Consider the following 23,197-nt stretch of genomic DNA (forward strand, 5'->3'; position numbering starts at 1 on the left):
TACAAATTCCCAGGCCTAGCACTTCCAGGGCATTTGAGTTGATGAATTCCAGGATCAGCTGGTAAACTCCCCTACCAGAGGTGAAAACATATTGGACCTGGTTATCACCAACATGGGCAACAGGTGTTCCACACCGGAGGCCAACCCGTCACTGGTTAGATCAGACCATAAACTAATCACTCTGGATGTCCACACCCCACCACCACCCCCAGCTAAGGAAACTACAGTAAAAAACTTTTCTAAAGCAAACTTCACCTTACTTAAGATAGAGGTGGTATGTTTCACAGCCCCCACACTAAAGGATAATGCTGTCCAAGATGCAGAAACCTTTACAAATGCACTCTGAGCACCTACAAGGATGCATGGATCGTGCCATCCCTAGCAAAACCAAGACTCACTCCTCTAAGAGAAGGGAACTGGTTTGGTGGATCCCTGCAATAAACATTCTGTACAATAGAAGGAGGAAACTAGTTCAGAAAAAAAAGCAAATCCCAAGAAGGAAAGACATCCCTGATCAGTATCAGTAAGAAACTAAGGTCCTTCATGAAATCATCCAAGGCTAACTTCGAAAGAAAAATAGCCAATGATTCGAAAGATTACCCCAAAGCCTTCTTTAGGTGTGTTAAGAATCTAAGTACCAACTCACAGATATGCACTGAACTACTGCAAAACAGCACAAAATATACTGAACCTACTGATATTGCCAACATCCTGACAGATTCAGTGCAAACGTCACCCCCCTCTCACCTCCAAAAGGGCCCACAACAGTACCAGAAAAGTGTAGTGTCCCAAAAATTACAGATGCACAGGTGAAAACATCCCTTTCAAAAGCCAAAAACACAGCGTCAATGGGACCAGATGGTGTCCCAGGCTGTGTCTTGCACGAACTACAGAACGAACTAACCCCCCACCTAAATGCGCTGTTCAACCTCAGCCTCTCCACAGGCTACATGCCCATAGAATGGCGCACAGCAATTGTTATTCTTCTCCACAAAGGAGGGGCCACAACTGACCCTGGTAACTATCGCCTCATAAGCCTGACTAGCCTGGTCTGCAAGGCTATGGAGCGCATCATCATGGAACTTGTTTAACAAAGACATTGGGAACCTCCAAACACTTGACCCGACCCAGTTAGGCTTTGTTAAGGGCAGATCATGCCTACTAAACCTAGTTGATTTCTTCGAGACAGTCACCAAGGCTATAAACTAGGGAAAGGTGGTTCACACAGCCTATCTTGACCTCGCCAAGGCTTTCGACACCATTCCCCACTCGGGTATTACAGAAAAACTCACCAGCCTGAACATAAACCCCTACATCACGACATGGGTTGCCAACTGGCTTACCGACAGAACTCACACTGTAAGAATAGCGGGCACCAGGTCCGACTCTAAACCAGTCACAAGTGGTATCCCGCAAGGCTCGGTCCTAGGACCTCTACTGTTCGGCATATACTTCTCAGAAGTACAGGCAAACACAGGAAGACTATGGCTAACCAAGTTTGGCGATGACTGCAAACTGGGTGCCATAATTGACTCTCTGGCTGACATGGACATCCTCCAAAAGGGCCTTACTGAGATGGACACCTGGTGTCAAAGTCATGGCCTCAAGCTAAATGCCAAAAAATGCATAGTCATCCCATTTGAGAAAAACAAAACACCCACAAATTACCACAGAGGTGGCAGCCCCCTTAATACAGAAGAGGTAATAAGTGATCTGGGGACCCAGGTAAATAGTAATCTCTCCTTTGACAATCATATTGCCCAAGTAGTTGAGAAATCCTTTTATATGGCCCATCTAATTACTAAAGGGTTCGCATCTAGAAATAAAGAGGTTATAGTGTCCCTCTACTCGTCACTCACTAGACCCATCATAGAGTACAATGCCCCATTTGGAATGTACCTCACAAGACACTTCCAACAGCTGGAAAGACCACAAAAGTACCTCACCAAGAGGATTACTGGCCTCTGACATATGTCCTATGCAGCCTGACTGAAAAAACTCCGGCTGTACTCAGTGGCATATCGCTTACTCAGAGGTGATCTCTGCCTGACTTACAAAGCCATGTACAACTCAGAATTGATGGACGTGCTCCACCTAAAGAAATCCAAGTCGCTGCGAGCCACGCGCTCTAGTGAGCTAAACCTCGCCACAACAATAAATTGAACATGCTCGAGGGATAGATTCCTGTCGCAGAGACTCCCCATGCTTTGGAACAAAATTCCAAATTACATCAGGCAGAGCCCTTCACTAACACTCTTCAAGAGAAACCTTGAAGAGTGGATGGGTAACAGAAAATACACCCCTGAGATCACTTCATTGGCTCTGCTTGACAGAGGATCAGTTAATTAATCAATGGGGCGGCGAAAGCCGACACTCTGGCTAGGCTTATAAATGCCCTCAAGCAGATAGCCTAGTACCTACCTATGAACCTATTACTGTGTGAATAAATGGGAAAAAAGTCAGTTTAATTATTGGTAGAATGTGAACATGATACTAGAAAAAAAACAGTAAGTGGTAAACTAGCATAAAAATGATAAATTAAGAACATTGTAAATGTGGTTTCCTGTTTATTATTTCTTGTAAATAATATGATTGTCTTTTTTCTTTTGATATTTCATCAAAAAATAAAAATTAGTGGAAAAAAGAGATTAGCTTTTGTGCTTGTAAGAAAAGGCAGAATCTAATATCGTGCAGCTTTGTTTATTAAGAATGTCATTTTTTTTTTTTTTTGGTTAGGCTTCTATGACAGTTGCCTAAGAGAAAATTAGCCTCAGACTAGAAAGAGAGAACCGTCATTCCTTGAAAAGCTACCAAGTTACCTTCATAAAAATGTTAGTTTACATGGTTTAATCGCAAAAGCCACTGTTAAGGCCACTATTTTTGTGTGCTGTCGTGTCTGATTTTCAGCTTGTATGGTTTGGCACAGTTGAACTAAAATGTTGTTTTATGACAGTAGTGAAATAATAGGGGTGCATTCTCCGGCTGTAAGCTTAGGCCATCATTTCAGTTTGATGTAGGTCCACTGTTCGCATTTTTACTTTGGGCTTGTATGTAGTAAGACGACTATTTTTTTGTAGCTGTGTGTTCTAATAAATATTTAATAACTAGTTGGTGTTTAGCATAGTATCACTGTTAGTTATTTGGACTGTTGTTTAGTATGCTTTATAGTGGGCATTCTTATAGCAGCAGTTTGAGCAAGTTTGACATTTTAGCAGTTTGGTCACACTTTCACTTTTAAACTTTGGTCATTCAGTTGAGGAAACTTTTTGTTTGACTGTTTTTCATTTTGGTAGTGTAAGCTGTAGTTTCATTGAATATCTGTAAGGTTTCTGGTTTGCTTGCATGAATATAGGATTCTTTTCAGCACACTGCATTAATTTAATATTTTTATTTTGACTGGTTTTGAGTTTCCTTCTTTGAAGTGTTGTGTTTTTAAATACTTTTAATTTAGCCATCCATGTTGACTTGAAGCTATGTATTGCCGTATTGTCAACGTTATTTTGCAGTGTTAGTATGCATATGGGCAGGTACATCCCCCGTAGATGAACAGACTTCTTGTATTGTTTTATAATTGTCAGACTTCATTTTGTGGGTGGTACTGTGCAAATCCCCTCCTCAGTATCACTTTGCAGTATTTTTACAGTGTATTAATAAAGGTAGTGATTGTATCAGCCACTTCTGAACTGTTATTTTAATAAGAAAATGGGAACTGTTGTAACAGATGTGTATGTTGAGCCGTCTGAAATGTTGTGTAGAATACATCTGGCAGGTACTTGTCATTGTAAGCCCTGGTAACATATTCCCCTTTGCAGAAAGTCCTACGCAAATAAGAGTAGATTTTAGAAATGTATAATTGAATAAAGTTTTCCTTTACTTTTCCGTATGGTATTTGAATAGCCAATTGCTTAATATTTAAATTTTTGTGTTTGAACTATTTACAAAGTTTAAGTATTGTTTTTTTCATCTGAATTAAACCATAGCACTGTTCTAAGTTATTTTATGTTACTTTTTACGGTTTTAGTTCATTTTCCTTGTGCTTTTAACATGTGTCTAAATATATTTTTGTGTGTGAGAACTGGATCACAGGGGCCCTTTTTTAGCAGTGCTCGTTACAGTATGACTAGAAAGTAACATTAATTGGATAAACAGTATTAAGAGTGCAGCTCTTATCATTTGAAACAGTATTGGCTATAGCTTGACAGTCTAGCATAACTTACTGTCTTCCATGCTTAATACTGTTTGGTACAATGCTATGGTTTAGATTTTTCTGTTTGGCTGTGAGCTGTCTGACAAGAACAGATTATTCAATTCTATTGCATTTTCATTTATTGTCAAGCAATCGAGTCCCTTTCCTCTTTAAAATGGACGCTAATGGCAGCTGTGGATTTGATTTTACTTGGTCAAAATTATAATTTTTAAATTCTTTTTAAAGATGAATATGTTAAGGTGTCTTCACATATTCTTTTAAAATCATCAGCAGGTTTTTTTTTTTTTTTTATTTTGAGCAGTGTAGCCCCCTACCCATCAGCTACCCTGCCGTGACCATTAAGGATAGATTGTGTGGTAGGTGATGTATTTTTTTTTTCCCTACTTAAGATTAAAGAGACAGTGTCACTAACTCTCTGATCCTTCTGTGTGATGGTTTGAGATTATAGGGCATTTCTAATTAATATTTCTGAATAAGTTATCTGTTTGAATCTGAATATTAGTAGCAACCTACACTTCAACCATAGAGGAGATCTCTGCTGTCTTGCCATGTTTCAGCAGCTGAATCATCTTCTGTTTAGGCTGCCTATCCCAGTACAAGGGTTTTTGACTGCCTCTGGTCTTTCTTTTGAGTGTATTGATTTTTATACTTTTGAATAGATGCCTTGGTATAAAAACCTGATGAAGCCCATACATATTTTCTGCTTAAACATTTTTGATGTGAATTCCTTCTAATTAGTGGCCAGCTTTTTTTCACAAGGCTGTGAATTGTAACAATTTTAAATCTAAGTGTATTATAATTGCATTATTGCTTGCTTTTTATATAGATGAAATTTTATTTTGTGAGCCTGAAGACTAAGGCCAGGCTTTACAATAATTACTTATATGGTTGTATAGGAGGAAATAGTACTGTCAGAGTAGTGTAGTGCATTCCAGTACTGATTTAAGTATGCAGTAGGAGTGAATTGGCGTGTCTTTGTTCGAATTAGTATTGCGTTTGTAGATGAGAGCAAGTTACACATAGACATGAACAGCACTATTGTCAGGTCACATGACCATGTTGATACAATTGGGGGGGGGGTGTGGAGATATATATATGTATGTATATATACATATACATACATATATATATATATACATATATATATATATATATATATATATATATATATATATATATAGTGTGTGTATAGAGTATCCTTGCGACAGTGAATGTTCTCGTGCTCAGTGGCACCCTGCTGTGAGCTCAGCTGAGAGCCCAAATATGAGCTACACGGTAAAGTCTGTACTATGTTTTCTTAACAGAGGGTAAGGAAATGGATGGGTAGGACAGGCAGACAGTGAAAGAACACAGAGAATAGCAAGGTGGGAGAAGAATGTATGGGGTGGGGAGCAAGGGTTTTGGACAGATTCCTCAGAGATGCTCTTCAATAAGGGCCTTAAACCCACACAGTAGAGAAACGAAACGGCACCAGGTGACATCAGCAAGCAGAAGTTTACTGTTGCCACCCTGCAGAGAGGTGGGCCTGAAAACCTTTGGGAACCCAGCAGATGATAGCAAGGCATGTGCACTGAATGACCAGTGATGTTAACCACACTGTTTAAAATATTAACATAAGTGGAGGGAAATGGAATGACAAAGGGTTGGAGAGGGATGGTTGACTATGATAAAGAGAAAATTATTAGTGTGTGCTACATTGGTTTTTGTATTATTTTTGAAGAAGGTTTACAAATGACTCATTCCAGTTGTAAGTGGAAGCTTTTCAAAGATCTTGAAGTTGCACATACCATTTGTAGCCTTTTCCTATTATTTTTAGATGTTAAGATTTGCACTGGGTGTGACGAGGGTGGACAGGATTAGGAATAAGTATATTAGAGGGTCAGCCCAGGTTGGAAGGTTTGGCGACAAAGCCAGAGAGGCACGATTATGTTGGTTTGGACATGTGCTGAGGAGGGATGCTGAGTATATTGGGAAAAAGATGCTAAGGATGAAGGTAACGGGAAGAGAGGAAGGCCTAAGATAAGGTTTATGGATGTGGTGAGAGAGGACATGTAGGTAGTTGGTGTGACAGAGCAAGATGCAGAGGACAGGAAGAAATGGAAACAGGTGATCTGCTGTGGCGACCCGTAACGGGAACAGCCGAAAGAAGATGATGACGAGTATTGGGTCTTGGTCTGATAATGGCTCAACCAGTGATGCTTTCCATGCATAAACATTCAAACAGAACCAGATCAGGCATTGCTTTAAAGACTAGGCAGTGATCACCACCTCTGAGTTTAATTATATGCAGAAGAGTCTGTTGACAGTTCCTGAAACATTTCCAGATAGCTTCAAAGTTTTACAACCATATGATTTTTCCAGTGAAGACTCTTTAAGTCATGTCAGATGGCCGGATTGGAGGTTTCACAACATAGCATACTGTTTGATAATGGGTTGAATCATTGAGGTACAAAGTGACACCGTTCTTTTCCCTGGATTGACTACATATGCATTTTAGATTTTGATGGAATATAGAATGATGTCTCTACATTCACCGCTGCAGTATTCTTAACGTACTAGATTCCCTGGCATGGAAGCCCGACGTCTGGCCAGTCTACCAAAGCCTACTGTTGCTTTAAGGTACACGGAACATATGTTTTGTTCAGTTTGTCAGGCATTTGTCCCAAGAATCCTTTGTAGTAGGCTTTCTTCCCTTTCCTTGTATCTTGAGAAGCAAAGTCTTAAGCTTCTCGCTAAAGAGTCAGCCGTTAGGGAAGAAAGTGAAAAGGGTAAGACCAGAATCTTCCGCTGCCCAGCTTATGTCAGGTGTTTCTCCTGAGGTCATTACGAACCCAGAGGCTTGCCTGGCTGTGTTGTCAGATTTTTCTGCTATGACTGGGATGGAGGCTGACGAGAATCCAGATGGCAGCACTTTCGACAAGGCTTTGCAGGCACCCATTTCAGATGTTCATGGGGAACCACAGTTGATTGTTTGTTTCCAAGGGGACTAGGGGAGTTCCACAGATTCTAGTTGAAGAAACTCCTACTACTGCTGTTGAATGCTGTCCTGTGTCAGTGCCTTCTCAGTTTTATAGGGTGGACGTTCCCTTAAAACAGAAACAAAAAAAAAAAACTAAACCTAGGCCTCCTCAGGGGGTTTCTGTTCCTGCTTCTCCTTGGTCCTCTACTCCCCTAAAAGGCCTAGAGAACAGGTTTATTCTGAGGAAGATTTGGATTCTGATGAAGAATCTCTGGCTTATTCTACTCAAATTCCTTCTCCTTTGGACTGTGCGTCAGAAGAGGAGGAAACTAATACTCCTGATACTTCATTTGAGGAACCTTCCTTTTGGGATGCAATCTCTAGGATGATGGAACTTTTTAAGTGTGATTATGCTCAGGTCTCTGATATCTATAAGCGGGACTATGAGTTACTGCAGATGGAATCTCCTAAACCTGTGGCTGTTCCTTATGTTTTGGCTGCTTTGATGGGTGCTTTTTCCAATACCTCTAAAGTGCCTGATTCTCTGCCCCAAGCTCCCAAGAAGCCTGATAAGTTTTATAGGGTGCCTGAGGATTGTAACATTTTGTACAGATGTCCTGCTTCTTACCCCTCTGGTGTCTCAAGTGCTTCCTTCACCCACGTTACTGTTTTCTGACAAGGACTGCATAACCATGGAAAGGCTGGATAAGAAGGTTTACACTTCTGCTACCCTAGCTTTTAGGACTGTTAATAATCAGACCCATATATCTGGGTATGTGTTGGCTCTTCCTTCTCAAGCCTGTCAGCTTATTTCTGATGATCTGCCCTTTCCTTGTTAGGGACTTCCTCTAATTATTATATCAAATGTAGTTGGATGCAGTGGTGCAGTGGTAGCATTGCCACCTCACCGGAAGAGGTTCTCCGGTTCAGTTCTTGGCTGGGGTGCCTTCTGTGTGTCCTCCCTGTGGGTTTCCTCCCACGTTACAAAGACCTGCATCTGGTGCATTTCTCCCTGGGCCTCCACTGAAAATTGGCTCGTTCCTAGTCAGACTTTCCCGGTTAACAAATGTTAAAAACTAAATAAATAGTTTGCTGCAGCAGATGCCTTTTCTAGGGCTGCTGCTTTTGACTCCATAATGAGGAGGTATTCTTGGCTTAGCGTTGATATCATCAGGTAAAGGTTGAAGCCTAAGTTGATGGATGATCCTCTGGATAATAAACTTTTGTTTGGGGAAGCAGCTGTGGGTTTGTTTGTCCCTTCAGGATAAGGGGAAGGCTTTATGGGAGCTTAAGTGTTTGTTTCTCCCATGCCTAAGTTTCAGAGAAACTACCCTTCTAAGATCACCTTTGCTCATAGGTAATCGCCCTTCCGCTAACGGTAAATAGGGTAGCAAAAGGGCTCTTCCTGCTAAAGCTGCTCAGACTTCAGGGATTCAGAAGTCTTCCTTTCCTGACAAACCAAGTGCTGTATGATTATCCGTTTCTTCCTAGCCACATTCCTCTTTCTTTCTGTTCCTATTTGGCTTCAGATCACTCAGTATTCTTGGGTTCTATCAAACATTTGTCAGGGTTACTTCCTGGTGTTGAAATCCCATCATCTTTTTTTTATGGGCATTCCTCAGCCTCCTCGGGAATAACTTTTTCCCCCAGAGGTTCTTTGAGATCACTTGTTTCAGGGTGCTATTCAAGAAGTGCATGTGTTCTAAGGGGGGAAGGCGTTTTACTCAATGTTTTTAGTGCCCAGAAAGGAGGGCACTTGGAGACCAGAAAAGTGTTTAGATATGAGAGGTCTAAACACTTTTCTGAAGTGCCTTCCTTTCGGATGTTGTCCTTTCAGACTCTGTTTGCTTTCTTGCGTTCTCAAGCCTTTATGGTGTCTTTGGATCTCAAGGATGCTTACCTCTATACTCAGTTCTATCTTCTTTTCAGGAAGGTTTTGTGTTTCTCGGACTCCTGGCATTTGCAGTGCTCTGCTTTGTCCTTTCTACTTCTCCAAGGTGTTCACTAAATGCTTCGCTTTTGTAGTTTGTTTTTTGCAGGCTTCACAGGATCCAAACATTTCCATACTTGGACAACCTGTTGATTCAGGTATCCTCGCCAGAGATCTTTTTGCAAAATCTTCATTTTTACCATTTCCCTTCTTCATAGCCTGGGGTTCACAATAAACTTCAAAAAGTCTTCTCTAACTCCTCCTCAAGATTATGTCCTTTCTGAGTCTGAGTTGTGGAATTCAGTTGGTGCCAGTGCTAGCATCCCTGCCTCCTCCAAAGGTCTTAACTCTCATTTCTTGCTTTCAAACTCTTCTGCCCCTGGCCTCCATTACAGCCAGGGAGTTTAAGAGCTCTGGGTTTCATGGCTTCCACCATTCTGATGCTCCCTATGGCTAGACTCCACATGAGGAAGTTCCAGTGGTTTCTGAAATCAGTGTGGCTTCAGCATGCACATCATGTAGACTTTGTAGTTTACTCCTCTTCTGTGTCACAAGAAGAAACTTCACTTGTTGATGCTACAGTTGTCTCTGAATCCAGAGCTCCCTTGTCATCCTCTTCCCTCTCAGGAACTGTTCAGACTCTTCAGATGTGGGATGGGGCGCAACATTTGGCTCCCTAAAGGTACAGGGGGTGTGATCGCCTTGTCAGCAGAAGGAGAGCACATCCGTATCAGAGATGAGAGCTCTTGTGCTGGTTCTTCAGGCCTTTCTCTCTCCTCTCTGGGGCTTCTGAAGGTATTCACAGACAATACCACAGTGATGTGGTATATCAACAAACAGGAAGGAACACGATCTTACCTTCTTTGCCGGTTGGCACTTCTGGTATGGGATCTTGCTGTTGAGTATCAAATTACTCTTCGGGTAGTTTATATCCCTTCAGAGCAGAACATTGTGACACACACTCTGAGCAGGTCTTTAACTTGATCCCACGAATGGATGCTTCACAGCGATGTATTTCTGGACATTATCCACCAGTGGGGCACTCCTCAAGTAGATCTATTTCTCTCCCTTCTGAACAGACAACTTCCTCTGTTTTTTTGCCAGAGTCCCAGGTTCTCTGGTGTGGAATGTGGACACCCTCTCATTTTCTTGGAAGGGATGTCCCTTTATGCACCCCCCTTCCTGTCATTTCGAAAGTCCTGTTCAGGATTCAACAGGATGCTCTCAAAATCATGTTGACGACTCCCTTTTGGCTGCAGCAGCACTGGTTCCCTCTACTTCTGCATCTAGCCAGTGGCAGTCATCCCGCGTTACCTCACAGGGTGGATCTACTCACACAAGACAAGGGATCTCTCATCCATCCACACCTGTCCATGCTTTAACCGACACTCTGGATGATAGGATTTTGATTCCTCGTAGGCACCTTTTTTTCTGCAGGAAGCCAAGAAACCTACTGCTAGGAAATCCGACTAATCCAAATGGAAGAGATTTTCTATTTGGTTTCTCTCTTGTAACCTGGACCCACTTAATGTGAATGTTTTTTTGGTTCTCTCATTTGTGTGAGCTGCTCAACGCTGGCTTGCCCTAGTCTTTTGTTAAGACCCCACCTATCAGATATTTCTGTTTCTGTTCTTAACTCTTTCTTTAGGTTCTAGATTTGAGACTAAATTATTTCTTAAAAGTATCCTTAATGTTAGATCTCCCAGAAAGCCTGTTTTCTCTTCTCTGGGATTTTAATTTTGTTTTGGAGAAGTTGACTCTGGCTCCTTTTGAGCCTGCAGTTTCAGCTTCTTTGCAACATTGTTCTTGGGACGTTCTTTAACCTCTTGCTTTTGCCAGATGGGTGTGTAGGTCCTTTCTTGATATTTCATGAGGACAGTGTGTCCTTGCTTACTAATCCTTCTTTTATGCCTAAAGTGGTTAATGAGTTGTCACTTAATCAGTCTATTGATTTGCCAACTCTTTTCCCCTCTCCACAATCTGGCATTGAGAGGGTGCTGCATACTTTGGATGTGCATAGACAAACTCTGATTTTATGTGGATATGACTAATGCTGTTAGAAAATCTGATCAGTTTGTTTTTCGTCCTAGGTCTTTAGGTTTAGGTATTTCTTCTTGGATTTCAAAGGCTATTTCTTTTTGTTGCATTTTTCATGGCAAGAACCTTTTTCTGTAAAGGCTCATTCTACTAGAGCTGTGGCTTCTGGTGCTTTTTTTCAAGGGCTTGGACACTAATTCTGTTCTTGAAGCAGCTACCTGGACTTCTGTGCATTCTTTTATCAAACACTACAAGTTGGATAGTATCTCCAGAGCTAGAGCTGGTTTTGCTAAAGCCGTTCTTCATGGCTTCTTAGAGAGCTCTACTGCTCCTTCCCCCACGTTTCTTCTTGAGCTTTGGTACTCTCTCGTATGTTAAGTATACTGAAGCAATGAATGCTGTAGTACTGTTGTGTAAAATCTTACCATAACAGTAGATGTTCTTAGCTTCACCACTGCAGTATTCCCCCTCTCCCTCGGTCTCCCTAGTCCTTTTCCTTCTTTTATGTACAGGTTACTCCTTGGGTTTCCTGGGACTGGTGTTCCTACTGAGGCAATCCGTTCTGAGGATGGTACACCTGAATGTCTCCTTTATGCCCTACACTATGCAAGGAGCATTGGGTGGCATTCGGCGTACCTTAAAGCAGCAGTAGGCTTTGGTAGATGGATCGGACATCGGGCTTCCACAGCAGGGAACCCCATATGGTAAGAATACTGCAGTGGTGAAGGCAAGAACATCTACTCTTATGGTAGGATTTTACACAACCGTACTTTTCTTTGACTTTGGTAGGTATTCGCTTTTTTAAAGTTAAGTTGTATTAATTGTTCCTACATCTTAAACAGTGGTGTTATATTTTATGATCTGACTTTTTTTGTGTGTGTAATCCTAATTTATGCTTTCCTTCCAAGACTTGGGATGCTTTATTGGATGTTAAGGATAAGGCCATGTGTGTGTGTTTACTACTTTTATTTGTATTCATATTTTTTATTGATGTAATTGTTATCCAGTTTTCCATCATCATTTCTGGTAGTTCAGAACCATTTTTACACTTTATCTGAGAATAATAGCTGAGAAGAAACATGCTGAATGCAGAGCACTGTGTGACACCATTGATGACCCCCACCGGGTGGACACATTACCCCATACTCTGGCGTGGTGTTGTATTTTGCTGCTTTTACCAGTGTTTTATCCATTGAACTACGTATAGCTTGTCATTTTCCCTCTTATTTTGGATATAGCGTCAAATGAATTAATGAGGTCACATCAAGCAGCATGTGTCAGTCCTTCATTAGGGGCCACTTTTTTTCCTTTGCAGAGAAACCTGTAGGTTTTAAAAGGCAAGATATTAAGTTAACAAACCCATACTGCTCTGTCTAAAAGAAGTAGAATCCTTGTGTTTTGTTAGGAAATTTCCATTATAACTGTGTGACTTTGCATATAGCATTAGCTGGATCTGCTACATTACACTTTCTCCTTTTTGAATTCGTACCTTCTGCAGCCCATCAGTAGTGATGCATAAGATTATATTAAGCTGGTGGTGTGTCGGACATTGTGTACTTAGCCAGCAGTGCCATAAAAGAATTTTGTGAAGGTGTGCTTTTAGTTCAGAAGATAATGTTAGGAGATTGAGTTGGTAGGAGGTAGAGTTGACTTGGGACATTTTATTTTATAAAATACTTGTTTGCTAGGGTTGTGCACTGATCAAAACTGAGCAGTTTTACAGGCACAGCCTGGATAAGTCCGTGAGATTTCACAAATACAGTGTATGCAACTTGTAAGACAGAAAAAAAATAACTATATATAGCAAAAAACTGTAATAAATTTGACAAGACAGGAAACTGTGTACGAGTTTAATGCGAGAAGCAAGTCGGAGAAGAGTGAGGAAAGTGTTTGGGTTAGCAATAAGCTGGGTGATATTAGCTTATGTTACGTTAGAGAGAAGGAAATGGGGAGAGGTTTGAGGAAGGGAAAAACTGTTAAAGTGAGGAAAATGAAGAATAGAAGGAATCCGGAGGCTTGAGATCATTTTTTTTAGTTATTTTTGGCTCCCTTACAGCTGACCATTAGCTGCTGCCAGCACCTCTCCTATACTGCCAGGTTTACTGAACCTTATCACCTTCCCCCAAATTACTGTGATAATGTTGTCTGTTTTGCATAGGCAGTGACAGCAAGGCATTCTGGAACAGGGTCATATTGCTGTCACAGGAGTGTTTCTTTTACCTATTACTCCCCACCACTGCACTCACTCAGTAACACTTCAAGGGTAGGATGTGTAGTGAGTGCCACCAATGGACCACAAGGGGCAGACACAAGCAAGAAGCCCTGTCCACCCTCAGGCAGCACTGTACAGGTTCATAGATTAGTATTAGGCTAACTGCCCTTGTGGGCCATTTCAAGCCTAGCCAATTATCCCTTTTGAGAATTAAACCCAGCACCTTGTGTCTGTAAGGTACTGCGGTGGTGGTGCTGCGGTAGAGTTGTCGCCTCACAGTAAGACGTTGTCCCGTTCGATTCTCAGCTAGAGCGTCTTCTGTCTGGAGACATGCGTGAATGGGCATACCTTCGTTGAAGGTTGTGCGTCAGAGCTGGCAACTCGGCATGTAAAAATCTACTGCCAATCATTAGCGGACCGGAGTTCCGCTGTGGCGACCCCTAACCGGGAAAAACCGAAAGAGACAACAACCTTATGTCTGTAAGGTAAACATCTTAAGCATTATGCCTGCACCTTATGTCTGTAAGGTAAACATCTTAAGCTTTATGCCTGCACCTGGTGTCTGTAAGGTAAACATCTTAAGCTTATGCCAACCTTCCAGATGACCTTTAAACTGAGCAAGTGGCAACATGGTCAGTAACTCTCATCCAGACAGACCAAGCAGTCATAGCCACTTTTATGTACAATTCAGATGTTGAATTATGATAAAGGATCTGTGTAATTTCACACTTGTTCTAAACAGTTGTCGCACATTAAAATATTACATGTTTCTTCACATAATCACATTTGTCTTGCAATGTAAAAGAATAAGCAAACAGGAGAAAATATTAGTAATTTTCCTCCACAGAAGACCACTATCGCAATTACACCTGGTCTGTCTGTGCATATCAGTTGTCCAGTCATGCCTCTCAACTTCTTAATGCAAGAAATTTGGGTAAAGCCAAAAACAATGGGGTAGGGCAAAGGACAAAAATCAGGGCAAATTTTAAATATTGCTTTTATAAAATTAGAAAGCTGTTAAAATAACAAGTTTTGCATTGGGATGCATTTTCAGAAGGATATGAAGTCTGAAGCCCAAATGCCTGCCATTACCTAGTAACCTCAGTCCTCACTGATTTGCCAGAAAACTGCAAATTCCACGAGGAACAAACCAAAAACATGATGCAGAAATCTGTGCAGTTAAGGGGTACGTGTCCAGTTAAGAAGTCCATCTTTCTTCTCTCAAATGTACACTAGTTCTCAAATGTACACTAGTTCTGCAAATCCAAACAGTGACTGTTTAAATTGAGCAAATGACAACAGGTTTCAGTTATCCAGCCAACCCCAACCCCACCAAGTAGTTATAGCCATGACGTCTGTTGGCCGTCAGCTCCACAGTCTACACAAATTGCCACACATTAAAGTATCGCTAGCCAAGGTGATCCACACAAATCACACAGCCAAGGAAATATTGACAAATATCTGGCTGATCACTACCTGCATCGTTGTAAAAAAATAACGATAGCACTTATCTCAGTAGGCCATTCTCTCATCTCGAGTGTGCACATTAACCAGATATTTCTGGCTTTATGCTTTATCACTGGCAGCAACATTTAAAATAGTAGTAATACATATTTCACTGCACCAGTCATCTCACCTCAATTTTCCAAGCATCGTTTTCCCTGGTCTCCAGCAATGAAATCCTACTGCATGTGCATCTCCGTCTCCTCAGAGAATGGGCACACCCACCCTCACTATCTGCTTGCATTAAGGAGCACCTGAGCCATTTTTCCAACTGTTGCCTGGACTGTTGTGACTTTGAGATGCAGTATTTCGTTTAGCATAGTCAAGTTTATAAACCGTGATCCCTGGGATGAATTTACAAAATCCCATCCATTTATCTCCCTTGAATGTTGAATATTGGTAATGATGTCGCTAACATCAACCCCCCCTTTTCCCATTTTTGCATGAGTTAGGGTGTCATTTCGACATTAGGCAATGTCACTTAAGAGGCATTGGAAAGGTTGTGTACACTGCCTAATATATAGGGAAAGCCTGTTCATAAGCAAGGGAGGTGCTGGGTGATGAATTTATCCCTGAATTGGGACTTTTGACATATTGTGACAGTCTTGAATTGGTATTAGCTGAGGAATTTCTCTTTTCAGGAATAGAAGGTTGTAAAGAGCAGGGTTGACCTTGCCTGGAAGGCTTAGAAGTCTGTAGGTCATAGAAAATTAGGACAAGGTTTTTACTCTGTCTGAATGAGTGTTTGTTTTTTTTGGGTTATGTAAGACTTAGGCTTTTCTAGTTGAGAATTGTTGAACAGTACATCCCAACAAGTTCACTGTATTCTGTGATGCGGTGAATTCAGGGCAGAATAAGTGGTGTTTAGGGATCATGAAGAGAACCCACAACAGATTAGATGAGAGCAGTAGAAAGCTTTTTCTTATATGGGAGGTATACTGATTTAATGTCTGCAAATTGTGTGTGTAAGCTCCTGAAATTTAGATCAGGGTCTGTCTTAAGGGGAGTTCCCATTTTTAGCTCTTGATTTATAGTAAGTTCTTAATATGATCTAAGCCTTGTTGCAGTAATAGTTAATCTGAGAGGGAGTTTAGAATGATCCCTAGTTTGTAATCATCTGCAGATTTAGTTAGTGAGAGGTTGTTAACATGGTTCTGCACTTTAGAAAAATGGATCCCAATTGGGGATGGCTTAGGACAGAACTTGAGGAACACTGATAGTCATATTTTGCTTTTTGCAGAGGCTACTGTTTATTTTGATAGTCTATGTTCTGTTTGATAGCCAGTTATAATGCATCAAAGTAGGGAGAGGTTTGATGTTTAACATGGTTAGCCTCTTATGATACCAGAGTAGGGAACTGTACAGGATGCTTTGGCCAAGTCCAGATGAGCAGTGTGGAATGGAAGTCCTTCATCCAGGGTTTTGGTTACTTTTTCAAAGAAGTTCAGAAGATGCAATCTACCTTTCTAATGTGGCTGCACTGTTTAGCATTTGCAGGTTTTTGTCCTTATTAGTTCTACAATTTGTTCTTTGTCTTTGCATATAAGGTAGTGAGACTGGTAGCTTATAGTTACCCGAGTCAGTGGTAAGAATGCTTTTTTGGAGGGGGACGATTATGGCGTTTTTCCATGTTCTAGTATGTGTCTTGTGACAGGTCCTTATTGAAATTTAGGAAAGGTTTAGCTAACTGATGCTGTATTCAGTAAGCCTGGTGTGTTGTCAGGTCCTGTGGAAGTGGTGTGTCTTATTTTTTATTTTTGGCAAGGATGCTTGAATCTAGATCAGTGTTGTTCAGGGAGGGGGGTGGCTTGGCCTGAACTGAACTAATACAGAATACTGAATATTGCAAGTGGGTTGAAATTGTAGATTCATTTATTTACCAAGATGTTGCCTATGGATTCTGTGTTGGAGAGGTTTGGTTTGCAACATTTATAGCAATTTCAGAGCATAGCATTATAAAGTTTTACATACATTTAGTTATAGAAAGGTCTTATGATTGTGCACTTTGGGAAGCCCCAAGGCTGCCTTAGTATTCTTTTAATTCCTTACCAATTTGGATAAGTTTTGTTTTATAATTTGGGGGTGGTAGAATATGTATACAAGGCTAAGAGCTTCCGTTTCTTGTATAATTTTGTTGAGTCTGTTATCCCAACAGATTGAAAGTTTGTGTTGTCTTGTTTATGATTGAATGGAACAACTTTCTCTGGTCAGTGATTTTAATGTCATAGGTTAGAGCTAAGGTGTTGATTTTTCAGGTTTCAGGGTGACCAAACCATTTATGATCTTCAGTAAGGTTGCTAAAATCCTAATAGGTTGGTTTCACTGAAGTCAGTAAATGTAGATTTATTACAGGATTAGAGGCTGTTCTTGAATTAGCTCATTGGTTGAATATGTGTGAGGCAGAACAGAGGGCAGGAAAGTTGGGTAAGACAAGGACTTGGAAGTTTATGCCTGTAATAGAGAGAGAGAGTAACTGTTTAGTCCAGGGATTTGGAGTTGATGCCATCAAGCAAGACCCGGACATAACTGCTTCAGATATGTAGAAGAATCCGTTGTTATTTGAGTTGCTGGATTTTGTAGTATGTAGCTGTTTGGTTTGAGTTTAGCTGGCAAAGCATGTTTGTGTATCAGATATGTTCCTTTGGAACAGTGAGGGAGATCTGTAATTAGTGATGAAACAAAAATATGTTCCTGTTGAGATGTGCTCCATACAACTGTCAGCTGTCAAATATGGATGTTCCCCAGCCTGTTCCAGTGGTCTTGAATGAGTGATTTGCAGTGAACACAAGAACCAGTTATTTCCATAGTTTGGAACCAACTTTCAATATTTGCACAGATATGCATGTTCTTCAGGTAAAAGAAAATGTTCAAGTTGGGCACAGTGCCTGAGGTTTATTCTGTTGAGCAGAATTATTCTGATGCCTGGCATATTGGGATTTAAGGTTGGAATATCTTGTAATTTCACTTTGTCTAAAAAAAACACTATAGGGGTGGCAAAGGTTTTGCCAAGCTCTCGAAAGACATGTGTATCTCATCCCTTGTTGAAGTAGGAATGTCTGTCTACCATTTTTTGCCTAGGCTGTAATAAATTGATGATGTTGTTTTGTCTTTCGGCTTTTTCCTGGTAAGGGGTCGCCACAGCGGAACTCCGGTCGGCTAATGATTGGCAGTAGATTTTTACGAAACACCAAGGTGCCAGCTCAACGCCCAACCTTCAACAAAGGCACTCCCATTTACGCACACATGTCTTTCGAACGCTACCCAGCCGCGGGGAGGATATGCAGACTCCACACAGAAGGCACTCCCAAGCCGAGAATCGAACGGGAGAACCTCTTGTGAGGTAACAACGCTACCGCTGTACCACCGCGGCATACAGGCTGTAACAAATTGATGCCTGCTAGAATTAATATAATTTTCACAGCAAGTTGGTAAAGCCAACTGTGATTGATTTTATTTTCTGGTGTATTTTTACTTCACCTAGAATGATTACTAAACACAAGATTTCCACTTCTTAAGAACAGAGAGCACCACAGTCTCTTCATTTCCCCCAAGGAGGACTGCTGGAGACTATTCACCTTAATACGAGCATCAACAAGGCTGTTGTCTTACTGTGAGTGCTTTAGGGCCTGGAGTTGAGTGCTTATATAGTGTTATTTTGTTTAACATGACTGATAGGAGTTTGTTTAGGTTTATATAGGAAGCCTTCGGGTATGTTCTTCAGTTTAATGGAACTTTGGTCCTAATTTATGACAGCATATGTTCATAGTTATGCTTTATAAAGGATGATTCACATTGTCTGTAGAACCATAGCATACTCTTTGCTTACTGTGAAGTTAAGATTTTTTTCTGCAGATACATTTTGGTGAACGCTGTCCACAGTTTTCCCTTTCCTTATTTATTTATTGGCATTTGCTTAACGGGAGAGTCCATTGGGCCAAGCAGAGCTCATTTTCAGTGGAGGCCCAGGGAGAAAAGCTCCACAAGAAACACAAATAGAATGTAAAGTACATCACAAACACATATATTTAGAGTATCTACATAACAGATGGATAAAAAATTCTTAAACATTTTCATACAGTTAGAAAATCACACACAGTTGATACACACGTAATAAAATGATTACAGTGTAGTACAACTATAGTTGAAGCAGTATTGGTGAATATAAAATACTGATATACACATTTAAAACACACTTGCTAAGCACACAAATGACCAAGGTATAGAGCACAGAAAGACATAGAGGCTGTAGTGGTAATATTGTAGATGTAGCATAAAAGAGGAAATGAATAATGAATAGAAGAATGTGAGAAGTTGGAAATGGTTGCAGTAGAGTTAGGAAGGGTGGGAGTTGACCTTTTTCTCCTGATATTCATCTCTTTATTTGTTTTTGAATGGGTAAAGAGAGATTGAGAGAGAGTGTGAAGGAATGTTAATGAATTTGAGATATATATTGAAAAAATGTGAGCTGTCTGGTTCAATTCTCAGCTAGAGTGTCTTCTACGTGGAGACATGCGCGAATGGGCGTACCTTCGTTGAAGATTGTGCATCAGAGCTGGCAACACGGCATGTAAAAATCTACTGCCAATATTAGTGGACCGGAGTTCCACTGTGGCGACCCCTAACCGGGAAAAGCCAAAAGACACAACAACATTGAAAAAATGTGAGTACAAGGGAGAAAAGGGGAAGGTAGGATGACATTACGATCTAGGTAATGGCCAGAGGAGGCTTATTGCAGTTACAGATCCAGTTGGAGTGAAGGTGTGTGCGAAGTGTGGTTTTGAAGGAGGCAGTGCATTGGGTTGGGCGAATGGGTTGAGAAAAGCTGTTCCAGGTTTTAGCTATTACCCAGGAGTATAGTAGTTGACCTGCAGGTAGTTTAGGTTTCTGAATTTGGAGAAGGTGTTGGTTTTCTGATCTATTAAGGTTATAGCAGGAGAATAAGGATTTTAGGGTGGGGCAGTCCTGTGGTTTGGTTAATTTTGTGTACAGTAATTAGTTGGAGGTGAGTAAGATAGTGTGGAAATTCTAACCAATTTAGTGTTTTTAGAGGAATGCAGTGGTGGGTGGACTGGTGATGATTTGTTGCAGATCTTGTTGTAACATGTTTCAAGTTTAGTTACAAGGGAGGATTGGAGGTTAATTAGAAATGGAGCACTGTAGATTAGAGAGGAAAGTAAGCAGAAGCAAGTAATTGTTTTCTGTGGAGGGAAAGGAAATGTTTGTAGAGTAGTCCTGTGTTGTTTTTTTTTTTTTTTTTTTTATCTTTCTGATATGTATGTGAAGGTCAAATTTTAGGTTTTCATCAATTATGACACCTAACCGTGTAGTGTGGGTCTTTAATTCAGTTTTTGTGTGTAGAGAGAATATGTGAAGTTGACATTTGTTAATGGGAGTGTTTTTCTTTGGGGTAGATGTTATAAGCTTAGTTTTTATCTGGGTTTAAAGACGTTATTGTGGAGCCATGTCTCTATGGCGGTAAATGTAGATTGAGTAGTTTTACTGTAGTAGAGTTGAGTTTTTGGCAGAATAGGTTATAGTAGTCATCTGCATAATGAGCAAGGGACCTTTGTTGAAATGATAGATGGAGGTTGTTTTTAAAAATATTAAACGGGTCATAATATGGAACCTTGGGGAACACCGGTGGGGTTGTAACTATATGGGGATATAGAGTGTTGCCATTTTACTGCATATTCTCTATTGGATAGGTAGCTTTTGAACCAGTGGAGAGATGGAGTAGAAAGTCCAATGTTAGAAAGCTGGTAAAGGAGGAGTAAGTGAGAAATGGTATCAAAGGCTTAGATCGATCAAGGAGTAAAGAGGAGACAATATTTCCTGACTTGCTGTACTTTGGCCAGGTCTGAAACCATGTTGAGTTTGAGAAAGGATTTGATTTTTGAAAAGGAATTGTAGAAGTTGGGTGTGTGTACATTTTTCTAGGAGTTTGGAGATGGGGATATATACTGCTGTTTGCTATTTTTGTATTCTTTTTTTCCATTGGGGAAAAATGTAACATTCAGATTACAGTTTGATTCCTCTTTGTAAATCTGGCCACGCACTTTTGTTGTAAAGACTTGCAGATTCCACATGTTTTGCTCGTCTCTGTGTTTTTCTTAAATTCCCAGGAATTCATAGTATTTCAACTTTTCCTTGATATGTGTTTCCATTCTTTTCCTGAAGTTATGGCCTTCATATTCATGATTAGGTACTCCGTAACAATGATAGGTGGCGGGCGGAATGGGTGGCAGAGGCCAGTATAGTATAATGAAAGATAGCTGGTTTAGTAGTTTGTTAGCCAACAAGGTGCGATTCATAGAAGATATAACTATGTACTTCATTGTTAGTGTTTTGTATAAATTGAGTGGACAGCACAGTGTAGCTTGGTTGGGAGTCTTTTTGGTATGTGTGTAGCAGTGGGAGCCAGACTTGATACTGACTCAAGTGGGAAGGTTGGGAATGGCCAGGACAATCCTAGTTTATGCCCATGGCTGTTGAGAGTATAGTCTGATTGTGCTTGTAAGGCTGAAAACTTCTTTCACCGCTTCTGTGATTGATGGTAGTGGCAGACTTAAAGACACTGAGTACAGATTGGGTGGGTGAATACAGGCTGTAGTCTGCATCCTTTGAAAAGGAGAGTTTGTTCTGAAGTTGCCAGCGGACACTAATAACTTTAATGTAGGAGAGAGGTAATGCCTCTTGAGATGCTGGGCTGTGATTGCTGACCGGGAAATGGTCAGGCTTGCATCACCAGTGGGATGCACATGGTTGGGGGGGGGCTACACATGTTGCCAGGATAGACAGGATGTGTGTGTGTGTCTGTGTGTGTGTCTGTGTGTGTGTCTGTGTGTGTGTCTCTCTGTCTCTGAGAAAGAGCACAATGTTTGGGTAGATTTTATCACTGCTGCTGCCTAGGATGGGGAGTAGGGTCGAGGGTGGCCTCATCGTTTCTCCTTTATGTGAACTGGAAGGACTCCTACTTCCTCTTCAGTTTGCTGTCTGGAGATGCATTTACATGCACACACAAATCTATCTGGTACTTGTATTTATTTATAATGTGTTTGTGTGTGAGTAGTCAAGCCCTTTTTCCCATTTGTGCAGATGGGGCAGGGTGTCACCTCAGCAGTGACCGTCATTTAGAGCCAGTGGTCACACTAGCAGTCCTGTGGTTGTTCTTCCATACCACACATATGCATGTTCACCCAAATCTACATCCCAGTTTGTGTGTGTCTGTATATGTACATGTGCAGTACCCCCCGAGATTGAAAGTTGTTTTGTCCTCCTATAATATTTCTTTATTTCTTACAGTAATTTGATAACATAATGGGTACACTTTCTCGTACATCTCACATTTTCAGGTATAAAATTGTAGACACCAGTAATGCCATAGCGGATGAAAGAGCATTGCCGTAGAACATCTCTGTTAAAATCACAAAATCTAATACCCTTGTAGGAAAAAAGCCATCAAAGGGGAGAGATACTTTACCCCATTCCATTCGTCAAGCTAAATCGTCTAGTTGAAATTCAGGAGGTGTAAGTGGTGTTACTGCATCCTCCATTTCTATTTGCAGTAACATATTTTTAATGTGTTTAGCATTTGGTTATGTTGTCTATTCCTTTATTTACCCATTTTACTGAAAGTACGATGAGTAAGAATAATATAGCATATGGAAACATTGTTTTATAGAAAAGTAGATATGAATGGTTTTAATATATTTGAGTAAGAGTATTTTTTTCCCAAAATAAAAATATATCATTGCAAAGTATAGTGTAAGCCAAATTGCTGATCAGCTGCTTTTACATTTCTTCAGGATTTTATTGTGACCTTTGATTTTTTTTTTTTTTTTTGTTAAACCAGGTTAGTAAACCTTGCCTCACTTTATAATCACAAAGGTCCAAATCAGTTCTCATTCCATGTATTGGTGTGTGTGTGTAGCATCAACTGCAGGATTTTCTGTTTTGCCATCTGAACATTTATGACAGCATAGTTTTAATCAGATTGGCACACTACAGTTCAAGCCATAGTGGTGAATAAATAGCGTCTCACTAGAGAAGTCAGAAGTTACTGTAAGATAAAGACATCTTTGTAGATTGTTTCAGAGAAGTAAAATAGGATGATACTGTGTTGTTAGACCAGAGTTGCTGAATTGTTTTATTTCTCGTGCTGTCTTAGATGACCCTTTTGACAAACCTCCATGTCGTGGCTGTTCTTCCTACCTCATGGAACCTTATATTAAGTGTGCAGAATGTGGACCTCCTCCCTTCCTGATGTGTTTGCAGGTGAGTAGAGTAGGAATTCAGATATGTCCACTTTTCTTTTGGTAAAAAGTTTCCCTGACACTGATTTGTAGTACT

The 23,197-nt window shown here is 40.6% G+C and overlaps 1 protein-coding gene across 1 annotated transcript in view; it reads left to right on the forward strand.

Moving 5' to 3' along the window:
- Positions 1–23,197, forward strand: part of TADA2A (transcriptional adaptor 2A) — a 461,073-nt gene that overhangs the window by 9,706 nt on the left and 428,170 nt on the right. The window contains exon 2 of the mRNA XM_044054901.1: positions 23,016–23,122. Within this exon, the coding sequence (XP_043910836.1) occupies positions 23,016–23,122 (107 nt within the window). The remainder of the gene's footprint in view (positions 1–23,015; positions 23,123–23,197) is intronic.

This window comes from Protopterus annectens, chromosome 13.part0, assembly GCF_019279795.1.
Source record: "Protopterus annectens isolate FY-2018-M chromosome 13.part0, PAN1.0, whole genome shotgun sequence".
NCBI lineage: Eukaryota > Metazoa > Chordata > Ceratodontiformes > Protopteridae > Protopterus > Protopterus annectens.